Source organism: Ambystoma mexicanum, chromosome 1q (assembly GCF_040938575.1).
Source record: "Ambystoma mexicanum isolate Mex_15411 chromosome 1q, UKY_AmexF1_1, whole genome shotgun sequence".
Taxonomy (NCBI): Eukaryota; Metazoa; Chordata; class Amphibia; order Caudata; family Ambystomatidae; genus Ambystoma; species Ambystoma mexicanum.
In genome coordinates this window covers 1,342,501,412-1,342,515,610 of record NC_090922.1, presented here as the reverse complement: position 1 = coordinate 1,342,515,610, position 14,199 = coordinate 1,342,501,412, and the positions used below count along the sequence as shown (strand labels likewise).

At 50.4% G+C, this 14,199-nt stretch overlaps 1 protein-coding gene across 7 annotated transcripts in view; it reads left to right on the top strand.

The window, feature by feature from the left end:
* The window catches only part of OSBPL9 (oxysterol binding protein like 9), a 1,764,730-nt gene that overhangs the window by 1,372,174 nt on the left and 378,357 nt on the right, over positions 1–14,199 (top strand). For all 7 annotated transcript variants that reach the window (XM_069642205.1, XM_069642206.1, XM_069642209.1 and 4 more), the window contains one exon: positions 3,393–3,503. In XM_069642205.1, the coding sequence (XP_069498306.1) occupies positions 3,393–3,503 (111 nt within the window). The remainder of the gene's footprint in view (positions 1–3,392; positions 3,504–14,199) is intronic.

Below are 14,199 nucleotides of genomic sequence, written 5' to 3'. Positions count from 1 at the left end.
GAAAGAACATCACGTCCCTCAACTTCTCTTGGAGGTAAAGGCGATGCTCAAGAAGGGCGCCATCGAGCTTGTCCCAAAGAGGCTTCGGGGCTCCGGAGTTTACTCGAGATACTTCCTCGTGAAGAAGAAGACGGGAGGATGGCGTCCCATCCTGGACCTACGACGACTGAGCAAATTCATCAAGGCACAGAAGTTCCGGGTGGTCACCCTCCAACACGTCCTGGGTCAGCTGGAGGAGGGCGATTTCCTGTCGTCGTTGGATTTGGAGGATGCCTACTTCCATATTCCCATCCTAAAGGCACACCGAAAGTTTCTCAGGTTCGTGGTCCAAGGGCGTCACTACCAGTTCAGAGCCCTTCCCTTCGGACTGAGGTCGGCACCCAGGGTGTTCACCAAGTGCCTCGCACCGGTGGCGGCGCAGCTGCGCCGAGAGGGGATCCACGTCTACCCCTACCTGGACGACTGGCTCATCCGAGCGAAGACGAAGGAGCTTGCCGTGGAGCACACGGCAAGGACCGTCCAACTTCTCACGGACCTGGGATTCTCCATAAACTACGCCAAGTCCCACCTGGTGCCCGTGCAAGACGCACTGTTTCTGGGAGCGAAGCTCGACACAGTGTCGCTTCTGGCCTCTCCGTCGGAGGAAAGGAAGAGGGCCATCTTGGGCAAGGTGCAGCGGATGCTGGTTGCGGACGCGGCCAGAGTGAGGTCCATCAAGTCCCTCCTCGGAATTATGTCTTTTTGCATTCACCTCATCCGCCTGTGCAGGCCCATGATGCGCCCGTTGCAGGAGTTCCTGGACGCGCGCTGGATCCAGACGACGGGCAGCTTCGAGGAGAGGATCATACTCGACGAGAGTTTCCGACGAGCGATCCGGTGGTGGGGCACCTGCGCGCATCTGATGGCGGGCATGGACTTCCAGACCCCCGGCCACCAGGAGACAGTGACCACGGATGCCTTCCTGGAAGGGTGGGGAGCGCACACCGAAAATCTGCACGCGAGAGGCCTTTGGCTCCCGACGGAGAAGTCCCTCCATATCAACGTCCTGGAGCTCCGTGCAGTGTTTTGGGCCCTCAGGTCCTTTCTTCCGTCCCTCAAGGGCAAGGTGGTGAGGATCTTCACCGACAACACCACCACCATGTTCTACATCAGGAAACCGGGCGGAACCAGGTCCCCAGCCCTGTCCAGGGAGGCGCAGGATCTGTGGCATTGGGCCGTCGCCCAAGGAATGTTTCTGGTGCCGTTTCATCTGGCAGGGATAAAAAACACCATCGCCGACTCACTCAGCAGGGAGCTGCGCTCGTGCCACGAGTGGGAACTACGACAGGATCTAGTGGACCGCCTCTTCCGACGGTGGGGCACACCCCAGATCGGTCTGTACGCGATGGCGACGAACTCCAAGTGCCAGAGGTTCGCCAGCAGGTTTCCCCAGCCGAGGAGCATGGGCGATGCTTTCTCGTTCCCCTGGGAGGGCCTGTTTCTATACGCGTTCCCTCCATTGCCATTGCTGATCCGGCTCATCAACCAGCTCAAGAGGTCACGGTGCAGGATGATCCTTGTCGCACCTGCGTGGCCGAGGCAGATATGGGTCCCGGACCTTCTGGACTTGTCAGCGTCCCCGTCAATCAAGCTGCCAGTGGATGCGGATCTTCTCTCCAGGGAAGGAGGCGCCATCCTCCATCAAGACCCGAAGTCACTGAGCTTGCAGGCCTGGCTCCTGCAGCGTTAGAGTTTGGAGGATACGACATACCGGCCGACTGCAGAGAGGTTCTTGCAAAGGCCAGGGCGTCCTCAACTCTTAAATGCTACGGACACAAATGGAAGAGGTTCTCTGTCTGGTGCCACGCACAGAAGATTAACCCTCTACGGATTACGGCTCCCCAAGTACTGCCGTACCTACTGACGCTGGCCAAAGCTGGACTGGCGCACGCGTCCATCAAGATTCATCTTGCTGCGATCTCCCGATACACCAGAACCACGGGGCGGACGTCTTTGTGGTCTCATCGTCTGGTGAAAGAGTTCATGAAGGGACTGTTCAGATCGTTCCCGCCGGTGAAGGCTCCGGCCCCGGCGTGGGAGCTCAACGTGGTGCTGACCAAGCTCATGGGACCTCCGTTCGAGCCTCTGCACTCGGTTCTGTTGAAGTTCTTGTCGTGGAAAACGGCGTTTCTTGTGGCCATCACCTCCGCACGACGGGTGGGAGAGATCCAGGCCCTTTCCTGCAAGGCCCCGTACTTGACTTTTCACGACACGAGGGTAGTGCTCAGGACGCACCCCTCCTTCATGCCCAAGGTGCCGTCGGACTTCCACCTCAACGAACCCTTGGTGTTGCCTGTTTTCTTCCCGTCGCCGGCTGAAAGGACTTTGCACTTGCTGGATGTGGCTAGTGCGCTGAAGTTCTACGTGGACCGCACGAAGTGTTTTCGGAAGACGTTACAACTCTTTGTGAACTTTGGACCTGTCAATCAGGGGAAGGCTCTCTCGAAGGCTTCCATTTCCAGATGGCTCTCCGGCTGTATCATGTGCTGTCATCGGTTGGCTAACCGACCGCTGCCTGGCCGTCCGAGAGCCCATTCCACCAGAGCGATCGCAGCTACCACGGCGTTCCTATCTGGTGTGCCCTTGCTGGACATCTGCAGGGCTGCTACGTGGAGGTCGACGCACACCTTCACGAAATTCTACTGCGTCGATCGGGATTCCAGGGAGGAGTCCAGGGTCGGCCAAGCAGTGCGGCGCAACCTGTTCGCCTAAGGTGAGCCTGGTGAGGAGGGAAGAATTGCTTAATGTTGAGTTTGATGTAATGCTTAATGTTGAGCCTTTGCCACCTCCCGTGGTTGTGCATGTGTGTACTGCTATGTATTCTTTATTCATGAGCATGTGAATCCATGCCAGACCCCATGCTGGAGAAGGAACAAGTTACTTACCTGTAACTGTTGTTCTCCAGCATGGGTCAGGCATGGATTCACATGCGAACCCTCCCGCCTACCCCTCTGCGGCTCTTCACTTGGTCATACTGCCACTTCACGTGCTACCAAATCTGAAGATGGCTGCCAGAGGCGGGGCTTAGGTAGAGGGTAGTCATTGGCTGTGGTCAGTATGACGCAGAGATCAGTGATTGGTTACTACTACGAAAGACAGATCAGAAACGAAACTGATACTGATTTTTTCTTTACCGAGGATTCCCAGCCTGACGACGGGGAATATTCATGAGCATGTGAATCCATGCCAGACTCATGCTGGAGAACAACAGTTACAGGTAAGTAACTTGTTCCTAATTATTATTATTACAGCATTCCTCTAAGCTTATCCTAAACCATCTGTAGGCTCCTACTATGGCTGTGATAAATCAACGAAACTTGTCTTCTGTCATTAATTCCTTACTTTGTTTGAAGTTTCAGCATTTTATGCAGAGTGTTATAACAAGAGAATACAATTCAATGCCCATATCTGGACCAAGTCAAAATTCTTGGGGATGTCCATAGGTGTTCATAACATAGGACAAGGTAAGATCTATATCTCATTTTGAAATCTGTAAAGCTTTTAGTATTTCAAAGGATAACCCAAACCTGAGCTAATATGACTAAAGCAAAATGAGTTTTTGGCTTAAGCGCTTGCAAATAGTTTACCTTGATTCTTATTGAGATGGTTTTACAATTACACCTTTGCTACATATTATTTTATTGCATTGTACTTTCTCAAGGGTAGAGAACTAATTGTACACACCTTAACAAACATGTGCTGTGGTTAGCTAAAACCCAATCAAGGTACGTGGATGAGCAGTCAAGGCTTACTATCAGGAGAGTGTGAGTGGGGTCAGGGTCCCTCAATGCTTCCACACAATATAATACGCAATACTCCTACCTCCCGTCCCCTTTCCTCCATACTGTAAGGGCGTCCCTCGCCAGGGACGGGAGACGGTGTTAGGCCGAATCCTGTGCAGTGCCCTTAGGGACCACTACACACAATTAAGACTACAAGTGGTAATAAAAGTTCACCTTTGGTACAAGCCTGTACTACACAGTTAAAGTGGTAGCAGTAGCGGAGTAGCCAGACTTATCTCAAGAGGAAATGAACAGTAGTAGAGATTACACAAAGGACCACAATTACTGTGACTCAAGGTTTCAAGTAAAAAAATATAAGTACATTTATTTTAAACCATCGGTTTGCAAAACACTTAACTTCTATAAATTCGAAACCACACGTAAAATACACCACACACGACCCATTCCACTTGTTCCAGCAAATTCAAGGTAAGTACATTGGGATTTGACAGACCGGTGTTGCGAGGCTAACGCGTACCCGTGGATAGAAATGCTCACGAAGTTAAAACACACTTTGTAATTTAGAATTTCAAGGGAAAGGTGGCTAAAAGCACAGGCAATACTTTTACCAAGCCAAGGTGTTAGGCAGAATCCTGTGCAGGTCCCTTAGGGAGCACTACGCAAGATTAGGACTACAGGTGAGAGCAATATATCCCCTTTGGTATCAGTCTGTACCACAAAGATTTAGTTGGTAGCTGTGGCTGAGCAGTCAGACTTATCTCAAGAGGGAGATGAGCAGTATTCAGGGTTTACACAATAGGCCTATAGTACTATGGCACAAGGAAACACTGACCAAAGCTTTGTAGTAAAAAAAGTAGATATATTTCGAGTGGATTCTGTCCTCCAACATATTCCTGATCTTGCGAGAGAGGAGGGGAAAACTGCAGGTAGGTCGTAAGTCTGATCGAAAAGGTTCTAGCGTCGAGTCGAAGTCCCGTGAGGAGAAATCTCCTCGACGTGAGCGGCATCGGTCCAGATCCCGAAGGGATTCCCATCGCTCGTCGTCTTCGACGAAAAAATCAAAGAAACGACGGCACAGGTCCCCCTCCACTTCGTCTTCGGGCGAATCCCCAAAAGGGATGAAATGTCCCACAAAACATTCATCATCCGAAGAGTGGGAAGCATTTAGAGTAAACATGATGGAGGTGTTCAAGAAAGCGAAGCCTCGGTCCGCGCCTTCCTCCGAAACCGGCCGGGAGCGTTATCGCTCCGACACTCGCGTGCCCTTGAGCCCGGGTGATCGAAGGAGGAAGGATAGAGAACCTTCTAGGACGCAGAGCGAAAAACGTCGCTCGAGTCGACCGCTCGAGGTCACCAACGCCATCCGACACCGAACATACCTCGAAGGGCAAGTGCCTTGACGTCCTCGAAGCTGATGTCGTCTAAGTCGGGTACTACGTCGACGTTATCGACGCCTTTGTCGACGTCGATGCTGAAGCCCTCAATGCCGAAACTTCCAGCTCGACAAGATCAGCTAGGAAGAGAGAAAGAAAAGGCTAAAACACATATGTTTCATTCAGGACCCATTAGCACTCCTCCTCCACCTCCTCCAGAGAAGGTTTTCAAACCTCTACCTAGGAAGGAGTTTTTCAAATCCTTGACCTCAATCTTTGAGGAACAAGAACAATCTGATGAGGAGAATGTACCTTTTGAGCTTGAATTTGCTACTCCAAAAGTTCCTGAATGCCTGATTTCAGAGGAAAGCAGGATGAAAGATCTGGTGGAATCATTGCACAATGCAAGTGGTATTGATACATCCCCAGAAAATGAATTTGATAGACCAGAGCCAGGTGAACATGCCAATCCATCATACCATACCGTCAGTTAATGACTAAGGTAGTAGATTATTTGGGTTGGGCCAGACCTACAGCCCAATTTGTCCAAGATGATCTTACAGACATACTGGACCATGGTCCTACTGAAGACACAATTCTGCCTTTCCATGTGGCCTTACAAAATAGGGTGGCCAAAAATTGGGAGACTCCGGATTCTATTCCTCCAATGAATAAATCCCTTGCTTCAAAATACCACCCTGCCAGTAGCGACCCTGGCTATCTGTCTAAACATCCCACTCCCGAAAGTTTGGTCATACAGGCAGCCACACCTTCTAACAAACGTGCGTACCCGTCTATCCCTCCAGACAGGGACGATAAGCGTGTGGGTGGCTGGGCACGGAAGGTATTTTCAGCTGGGAGCATGGCATTAAAATCAGCTAACTTCACATGTGCCTTGGCAAAGTTTTCGTACACTCTGTGGGAGTGCACTGCAATGGCGGCGGAGCACATACCAGAAGGGAAAGAAAGGGAAGGATTCCTAGCCATTGTTAGAGATGGAAAGGAAGCTATGCAGGAATCCCTTGAATCTGGTTTGGACAATGTTGATAGTGTGAGCAGGTCCATGGCCACTAGCACGGTAATGCGTAGATTTGCATGGTTACGGAAGTCAGGTTTTGCAACAGACGTACAGAATCGTCTTCTGAACATGTCCTTTGACGGGTCTCGCCTTTTTGGCAGCAAGGCTGACAAGAGCCTTGAGAGGTTGCAAACCTCAAAGGCAGCTGCCAAGTCGTTGGGAGCTGCTATCAGGCAACCTCAGCCTTTTCATGCGACAAGTCAGTCTTGGAGGGGACGATCCTATCGTTACTACTCCTCATATGGAAGAACGAGAGGAATGGCCAGTCAAAGGGGCCAAAGAAACGCCACTTGCGGTGGACGAGCAAAACGTGCAAAGCCAGCTACAGCCTCTTTGCCATCAGCGGCTGCAGCAACCGCCACAAAACCACTTTGTGGACTTGTATCACAAGACACCTGTAGGAGGCAGGCTGTCACAGCATCTGTAAGAATGGCGAGCCATTACTTCAGATGTTTGGGCTCTAGAAATAATAGCCCAAGGTTACTGCCTTCCTTTTCTAACGCAACCTCAAAGCAATCCACCAGGGAGACACCCTTTGAAGTTTTCGGACCAGCTCCTACAGCAGGAAGTTCTAACCCTGCTGGAGAAAGGTGCTATAGAACCGGTACCTACAGCGGAGAGGAACATGGAATGGTACCCCCCATATTTTAAGGACGGAGGACTGAGACCCACCCTGGACTTAAGAAACTTGAACAAGTTCCTCAGGAAGGACAAGTTCAAGATGGTTACCCTTTCTCAGATCCTTCAGGCCCTTCAACTTCAGGACTGGTTGGTGTCATTGGACCTCTGGGATGCTTATTTTCATGTGCCGATTCAGTTCAAGCACAGAAAATACCTGAGGTTCGTGGTTGGCGACTCACATTATCAGTTTCGAGTCCTACCATTCGGATTGACCTCCGCCCCGAGGGTCTTCACCAAATTGATCGTAGTAGTGGCAGCGCACCTCAGGAGAGGGGGGATTCATGTCTACCCCTATCTGGACGATTGGCTGATCAGAGCGCGCTCTGCCGAACAAGCACTGCATCACCTGAAAGTCACCTGCCACTTCCTCCACAATCTGGGCTTCTCCCTCAATTTCAAGAAGTCACAAATGACACCTCAACGGCTCCATTATATAGGAGCTGTATTAGACACATCCCTGGGAAAGAGCTCGCCTCCCAGGTCGAGGACTCAAGACATTCTTCAGATGGTTTCCAAATTCCAAAACGCCCAAAATCTTCAGGCCTACGACTTCTTAAGGTTACTCGGCCTCATGACATCCTTCATCTTTCTGGTGCCAGAGGCACGTCTGAGAATGAGATCCCTTCAATGGGCCCTAAAGACTCAATGGTCCAAGTTCTCAGGTCGAATGACGGATCTTCTCCAGATTCCGAACAAGGTTCGTCAAGATCTTATATGGTGGACTTGTTCAGAGAATATCCTGAAAGGAGAAACTTTTTGGCAACCATGGCCGGAGATCACAGTATTGACGGACGCCTCACTCAAGGGGTGGGAAGCTCATGCCAACGATCTGACAATCAGCGGTCGTTGGTCTCCATCGGAGTCCAAACTACACATCAACCTTCTGGAGCTGAGAGCAATCAGACTACCGCTGAAGGCTTTCCTGCCATCTGTCAGAGGGAAGAATGTCCTGATAATGACGGACAACACAGTGGCCATGCATTATCTGAACAAAAGAGGTGGTTTAGGGTCACTACCTCTGTGCAGCGAGGCAAAGCAACTCTGGTATTGGGCAATTCAAGAAGGAATCTCTTTAACAGCAGTTCACCTAGCCGGGGAAGAGAATATGACGGCAGATGCTCTGAGCAGGCAGAGCACGGTGTCCCACGAATGGGAACTGGCTCGGGAAGTCATTCAAGAGATCTTCGCCCTTTGGGGAACCCCTGAAGTGGACCTATTTGTGACCGGAATCAACCGGAAGTGCGAAAGGTATTGATCAAGGGAATTTCCCCCGAGAGGAGCCCTGGGGGACGCGTTCATGGTGGAGTGGAATGTCCCACTATTGTATGCGTTCCCTCCGATTCCCGTCATGCCTCAGGTCATCTGGAGACTGAGCCGCTTCGGGAGCCGCATGATACTAATTGTCCCGTATTGGGCCAGGAGAACGTGGCTTCTAGACATGTCCATCTGTCCCCCAGTAAGTCTTCCTCAGAGAGAGAACCTTCTCTCTCAAATGGAGGGGCAGGTTCTCCATACAGAGGTCGAAACGCTCAACCTTCACGCTTGGTATCTGAAAGGCTGAGATACAAGGATTGGAACCTTCCAGATGACGTCATGGAGGTGTTGCTTTCGGCAAGAAGGCCAGCAACAAAGTCTCTATACCGTTGCTGTTGGAAAAGAATTTGCAACTGGTGCAGAGAAAAGAATGTCGATCCTTTTCTATGTACTATTCCGGAAGTACTGTCCTTCCTTCTGACCCTAGCACATAGAGGTCTGAATGTTGGAACCATTAAAGGTCATCTTGCGGCGCTTTCCATCTTCAAGCGCTCGTCGGAAGAATGCTCCTACTTCAAAATTCCTTTGATAGTACCGTTCTTAAAAGGACTCACTAATGTGTTTCCTCCTCACCCATTTCAAGTGCCAATTTGGGATCTCAATTTGGTCCTAAAATTCTTAATGTGTGCTCCTTTTGAGCCTTTGCACACTTGTCCATTAAGATTACTGACATGGAAAACTGCTTTCCTAGTTGCTTTAACATCTGCAAGAAGAGTGAGCGAATTGCAGGCACTGTCTTCTGGGCCACCCTATACTGTGTTCCATAAGGACAGAGTTGTGTTGAGGGTTAAACCCTCATTTTTACCAAAAGTGGTATCTGAGTTTCATTTAAATCAAATAATTGTGTTACACGCATTCTATACTCCACCTCATTGTTAGGGAGAATTCTCTTATAAGGCTAATTTCCCAAACCTAGTGAGTCCCCCAGCAGCTTTTCTCCACAGAAGCCCTCCAAATGGTGCCACTCTGTCTGGGTTCCACAGGATGAGTGGGGAGGGGAATTGGCACCCTGGACTGTGTTGCCTTAGCAACTCAAGTCGCACTCTGTTCTGATTGGGCCAGTGGTGAGCCGCCCGGCTGTTTGAGTGACAGCTAGGCTGTTGAATGGGGGTTTTTCTGCATAAAAGCAGTGCCTTTGGGACTGGAACTTCAGAAGTCGCCACAGGACCTAAGAATCCGAAGAAGAGAGAAGAAGCTGAGCCATCTGCAACGACGACACCACCAGTGGAGCCCTGCTGCAACAAACTCACCACTTTCCCAATGACAAGAGAAGATCTTCTGCTGGACGAGTCTTCGTTCTTTGAGCTGGTGGGATCAACCAGTTCGCCCCTTTCGCCTTCCAAAGACGTCTCTTGGTCGAATCGCCCGTGCCATGCACCCCGGCGGCCGGATAGCCAAGCTTCACCACTTTGACTGCGAATAAAAGGAACGCACCTCTTAACCGACGAACTCCGCGGCTGGTTTCATCCCTGGGCAGTGCAACGACTCCAAGTTTCCTCCTCGACAAGATCCTCTCTTCCCCTGGTCGAAACAACGAACTGCAACCACTGCCAGGAACAACTGCCACCGCTGGAGCTTCCTCTCTCTTTAAGGTACTGTGTTCTACCTGGCCTCCCTTTCCATGGATTGCTAAAGGTGACCCTTAAATCCTTGGCTTTCCAACTGGCTTGGCCCCAGACCTTCTGACTTTACTTCTTGAATCACCCCAATCTCTTTTGAACATTCTGCAAAGACTTTTAGTGCATTTTAAACTGTGTGATCTTGGGCACATTTCGCTTTGCTCCATTTAAAGTGGGCCTGGCCTATGAACTTTGGCTCTACAGTGTATACTGCCTTTATTCCCTTGCTTTGAACTTCTAAAAGTGTTGGGAACTGTTTTATTTGTATGCCCTGCCTTTTTCTCTCCCTTTAACTTAACTATTGGAGTGCCATCTAGGTTACACGCTCACATCTGTTTTAACAAATAGTGGTGTTTTAACTCTGACTTGTCGAATAGTTATCAAGGGAGGTGTGTATACTTTACCTGACTGTGTTTTAACTTGATTTTGATTTAGAGTGCTAGTGTATTGCCTAAAGTCTGTTTTAAATAAATAATTTTCTGATGTTTGTTAATCTGCTTAGAATCACATGCTGTGCATAGGTCCGACATCCAGTGGTCACTGCGGAGTATTGCATTTTGTTTTTCGTAGTCGAAAAGGGGACGTCGACAAGGCGTGTCTGTAACACTATCCCTATAGTGACGTGCGTTGTACCCACAATCCCTCACGCGTCGAGGTCCCTCAGATTGTTTTTTTCCGCCAAGTTTATGGTCGCCTTACGCGGAGCTCCTAGAGAGACATTGCAAAACAATTACTACGGACCTCGGTCCTTAATATATACTTATTGTAAAGATCCTTCCCTCGACGTTAGCTGTGAAGCTGTTTCTTCGCCGTGCAAGTTTTCGACGGAGGGGAAGAGACAGAGGAGATCCCTCGGCGCTGCCGAACACGTGGCCAGGCCTCGCCGGCCAACATACAGTAGGGAGAGTGGGGGTTCGAACTTTTATCTTCTCGTCGAGAATGTCTTTCTTTCTCCCCTATCTTTCCCTTGGGGTTGTTATCACCAGTTTTTATTGCCTCAGCTATGGAGAGGACACCTTTTAAGTTTTGCCCACGCTGTAGGGGCAAATACACTTGGAAGGACAAACACAAGCTCTGTAATCGTTGCTTGCCCCTCGATCATAAAGAGGACAGCTGCGCGGCCTGTAAGCTCTTGAAACCAAGAACAATTAAAGAACGGAAAGTTAAGAGGTGGGCGGACTACGCTATGTCGAAGTCAGTTTCCTCACCCGCCGCCGCTGTTACAGAAAGTGACGAGGAGGGTGATAACTCGACGTCCGTTACGGAAGTCATTAACCCCCAGAAGGAGCGCTCGCGCTCCTCGACGTCCGTCCCCGGCCCAGACGGGCTCGGCTCACGCCCTGCTTATGGGGATGAACACCCCGGCGACAAGGACGCACACAGACCCCATAGGCCTAAGCACACAACCCACGGCTCTTCTTCGTCGAGGACGAAGGATCCACCAGCGCCGAAGGGGACGCAGGGCACTCTGGCGTCGACCTCAGACCGCAAGGGTCTCAAGCCCCACCCGCAAACGCAGCCGCGACCAGCGATTGGGCTCTCATCTAACACGGGCGCTACCTCAAAAACATCCGACGTAACGCTCCATAGAGCGGCCGTCGAAAAACAACGCACAGCGCAGGCAACGCCGACTCCAGAACCCTAGACTGACGAACTCGTCGTCGAGAGTCTGGCGAGAATTGTTTCAGAGGATAAACGTAAGCGGACGACGAAACAGACGTCGAATACCGCACCCAAGGAAATAGAAACGCCGAAAAAGCACAAGAGTAGCCAGGAACTGCCCCATTCATCTAAAGGCACTTCTAAACTACCGGAGGGCTTTTCTGAGGGTGACGGAAACCTTTCGTCGATGTTGTGGGAGCGTTCGAAGCGTTTTGAAGGTGATAACACCGATTTCCCCACTCTAGACTATTCAGGGGTTCCCCATGAGACCATGGAAAGACTCCATTCTTGTATGGAAAAGATGGAGAGGTTTTTGGGTAGCCAAAACCCACCCACACCCAAAAGACCAAGAGAATGGACCCAGGATGACCCTAGGGTCAAGATTCCTAGGCTCTTTCCCCCTTCTACAGATGCATATGACCTCACTGAAGAGGAGCAATACCTCCAGGAAGATGAGGAGTGTTTAGGTGGAGAGGAAGAACATGAGGAGGAGAGGTTTGAGGAAGACCCTTACACTAGCGCAGGAGCTTTTGAGGAAGATACAGCTACCTCACAGCCCTGGCACTCCCCATCAGTGCAGCCTTGGCAATCCCCATCAGTGCACTCAGACCCTGATGTCTTTCACCCTTCTCCTCCCAAGGACGCACCTATTGGGAACACCTCCCCCATAGATGACCAACCTTCACTTAATGCACTATTGCGCAAGGCAGCAGCGCATTTTGAAATAGACACAGGGGAGACTCTTCCGGACATAGACTTTGTAGAAAAAGTTATTAAAGAAAAAGCCCGGTCAGTCAGTCCATTCCGCTCCTGGCTTCTATAAGGAGAAGAATAACTCCTTCCCTTTCCAATCCGGCCTTAGTCAGAGGGGTAAACCCTCGGATAGAAAAGCTCTTCAGCCCTTCGTCTTCTGACCCTTTGTACATCAGGGGACATTCTATTCCGGACTCTCTGGTAGTTACTAACGCAAGAAAGAGAGCGGGGGTACCACTATCTACTAGTGAGGCACCACCTGACAAAGAGGGCAAGAAGCTCTATGCATTTGGGAAGAGAATCACGACCTCCGCCGCCTTCTCAACTAGGATTGCGAATAACAATTCCCTTTTAGCTAGCTACGCAGATGCACAGTGGAGCAAGCTGCGCAGCGAAGCAGAGGACGCACCAGAACCCCTGCGTTCACGCCTGTTGGCTACTATATCAGAGGGAACTCTTGTAAACCAGGGCATCGTAAAGAACTCCTTGGATGCCGCAGAGACAGCTGGACGTTCCCTGGTTCAGGGAATACTTCTCAAACGCCATGTCTGGCTGCGCAATTCGGGATTTAAGCCAGAAACCCAGGCTTCCCTAATAAATAAGCCCATAGAGCAAACACATCTGTTTGGAAAAGCAGTTGATGAGGCCCTAGAACATGCCAAGAAGGAGTTTAATACCATCAAGACTCTTGACCAAATTTCTAGGCCACCTAACAGACGCAGCTATGGCAATAGACGCTCCTTTCGTGGCCAACGCCAGCAGCAAAGCCAACAACAATTTTACTCTGCTACCAACTGGCCCTCTAACCAAAGCACCCAGTTCAGTCAAAGAGGCCAACGTCGTGGCAAAGGAAGAGGGCGCGGCTCCAGTCCAAAAGGCCCCACGCCCAATACCAACAAATGACCCAAAGATTCGGGTCCCCTCCCATGCATCACCGGTCGGGGGCCGGCTAACATCGTTCCTTTCAGCATGGGAGGGAATAACGTCAGACCGCTGGGTATTATCCACCATAGCCCACGGATACTGCATCGAATTCAACGGTTCCCCAAAATACAGACCCCCACGGAACCGGCGCATGACACCGGAACACCTCACTATTCTTCTTCAAGAAGTAGAAGAGCTACTGAAAAAAGAAGCTATAGAGGCTGTCCCCCTGTCGCAGGTAACAGAAGGTATTTATTCAGTGTACTTCCTTGTACCCAAAAAGGATTTAACCATGCGCCCTGTATTAGATCTGCGTCCAGCGAACAATTTTGTCAAACCCCAAAAGTTTCGCATGGTAACCTTGCAGGATGTAATCCCACTGTTATCACAGGGGGATTACATGACAACACTAGACATGAAAGATGCATACTTTCATATTTTAATGTTGCCAGCGCACAGAAAATACCTCAGGTTCAAGATAGAGAACAAACACTACCAGTTCAGAGTACTACCCTTCGGGATAGCATCTGCACCAAGGGTATTCACGAAAGTACTGGCAGTGGCAGCGGCCCACCTGCGCAGATTATCCATCCCGGTTTACCCGTACCTCGACGACTGGCTCACAACAGGGGATTCTTACGAAACATGCTTCTCCAATACCCAAAGGACCGTAGACCTTTTGTCCCAACTGGGCTTCTCCATCAACGAAAAGAAGTCCAGCTTAGACCCCAGCCAAATCAAACAATTCCTAGGGGCTCTAATTCGAACAAAGGACGGCCTCGTCTTCCCCTCCAACGAGAGGGTCCAAAACATGCTGTTTCAGATCCCCCATTATGTGGCAGGTCGAGAGGTTACGGTACGCAAAGCAATGCGTTTGCTAGGGATGATGGCGTCATGTATTTATTTGGTACCTCACGCGCGCCTGCGCATGCGCCCAATGCAAGAGTGGCTCTACAGCCAGTGGTGTCAGGCCAGCGGACAATGGGACGATCTAGTGGTGGTCTCGCAGGCCT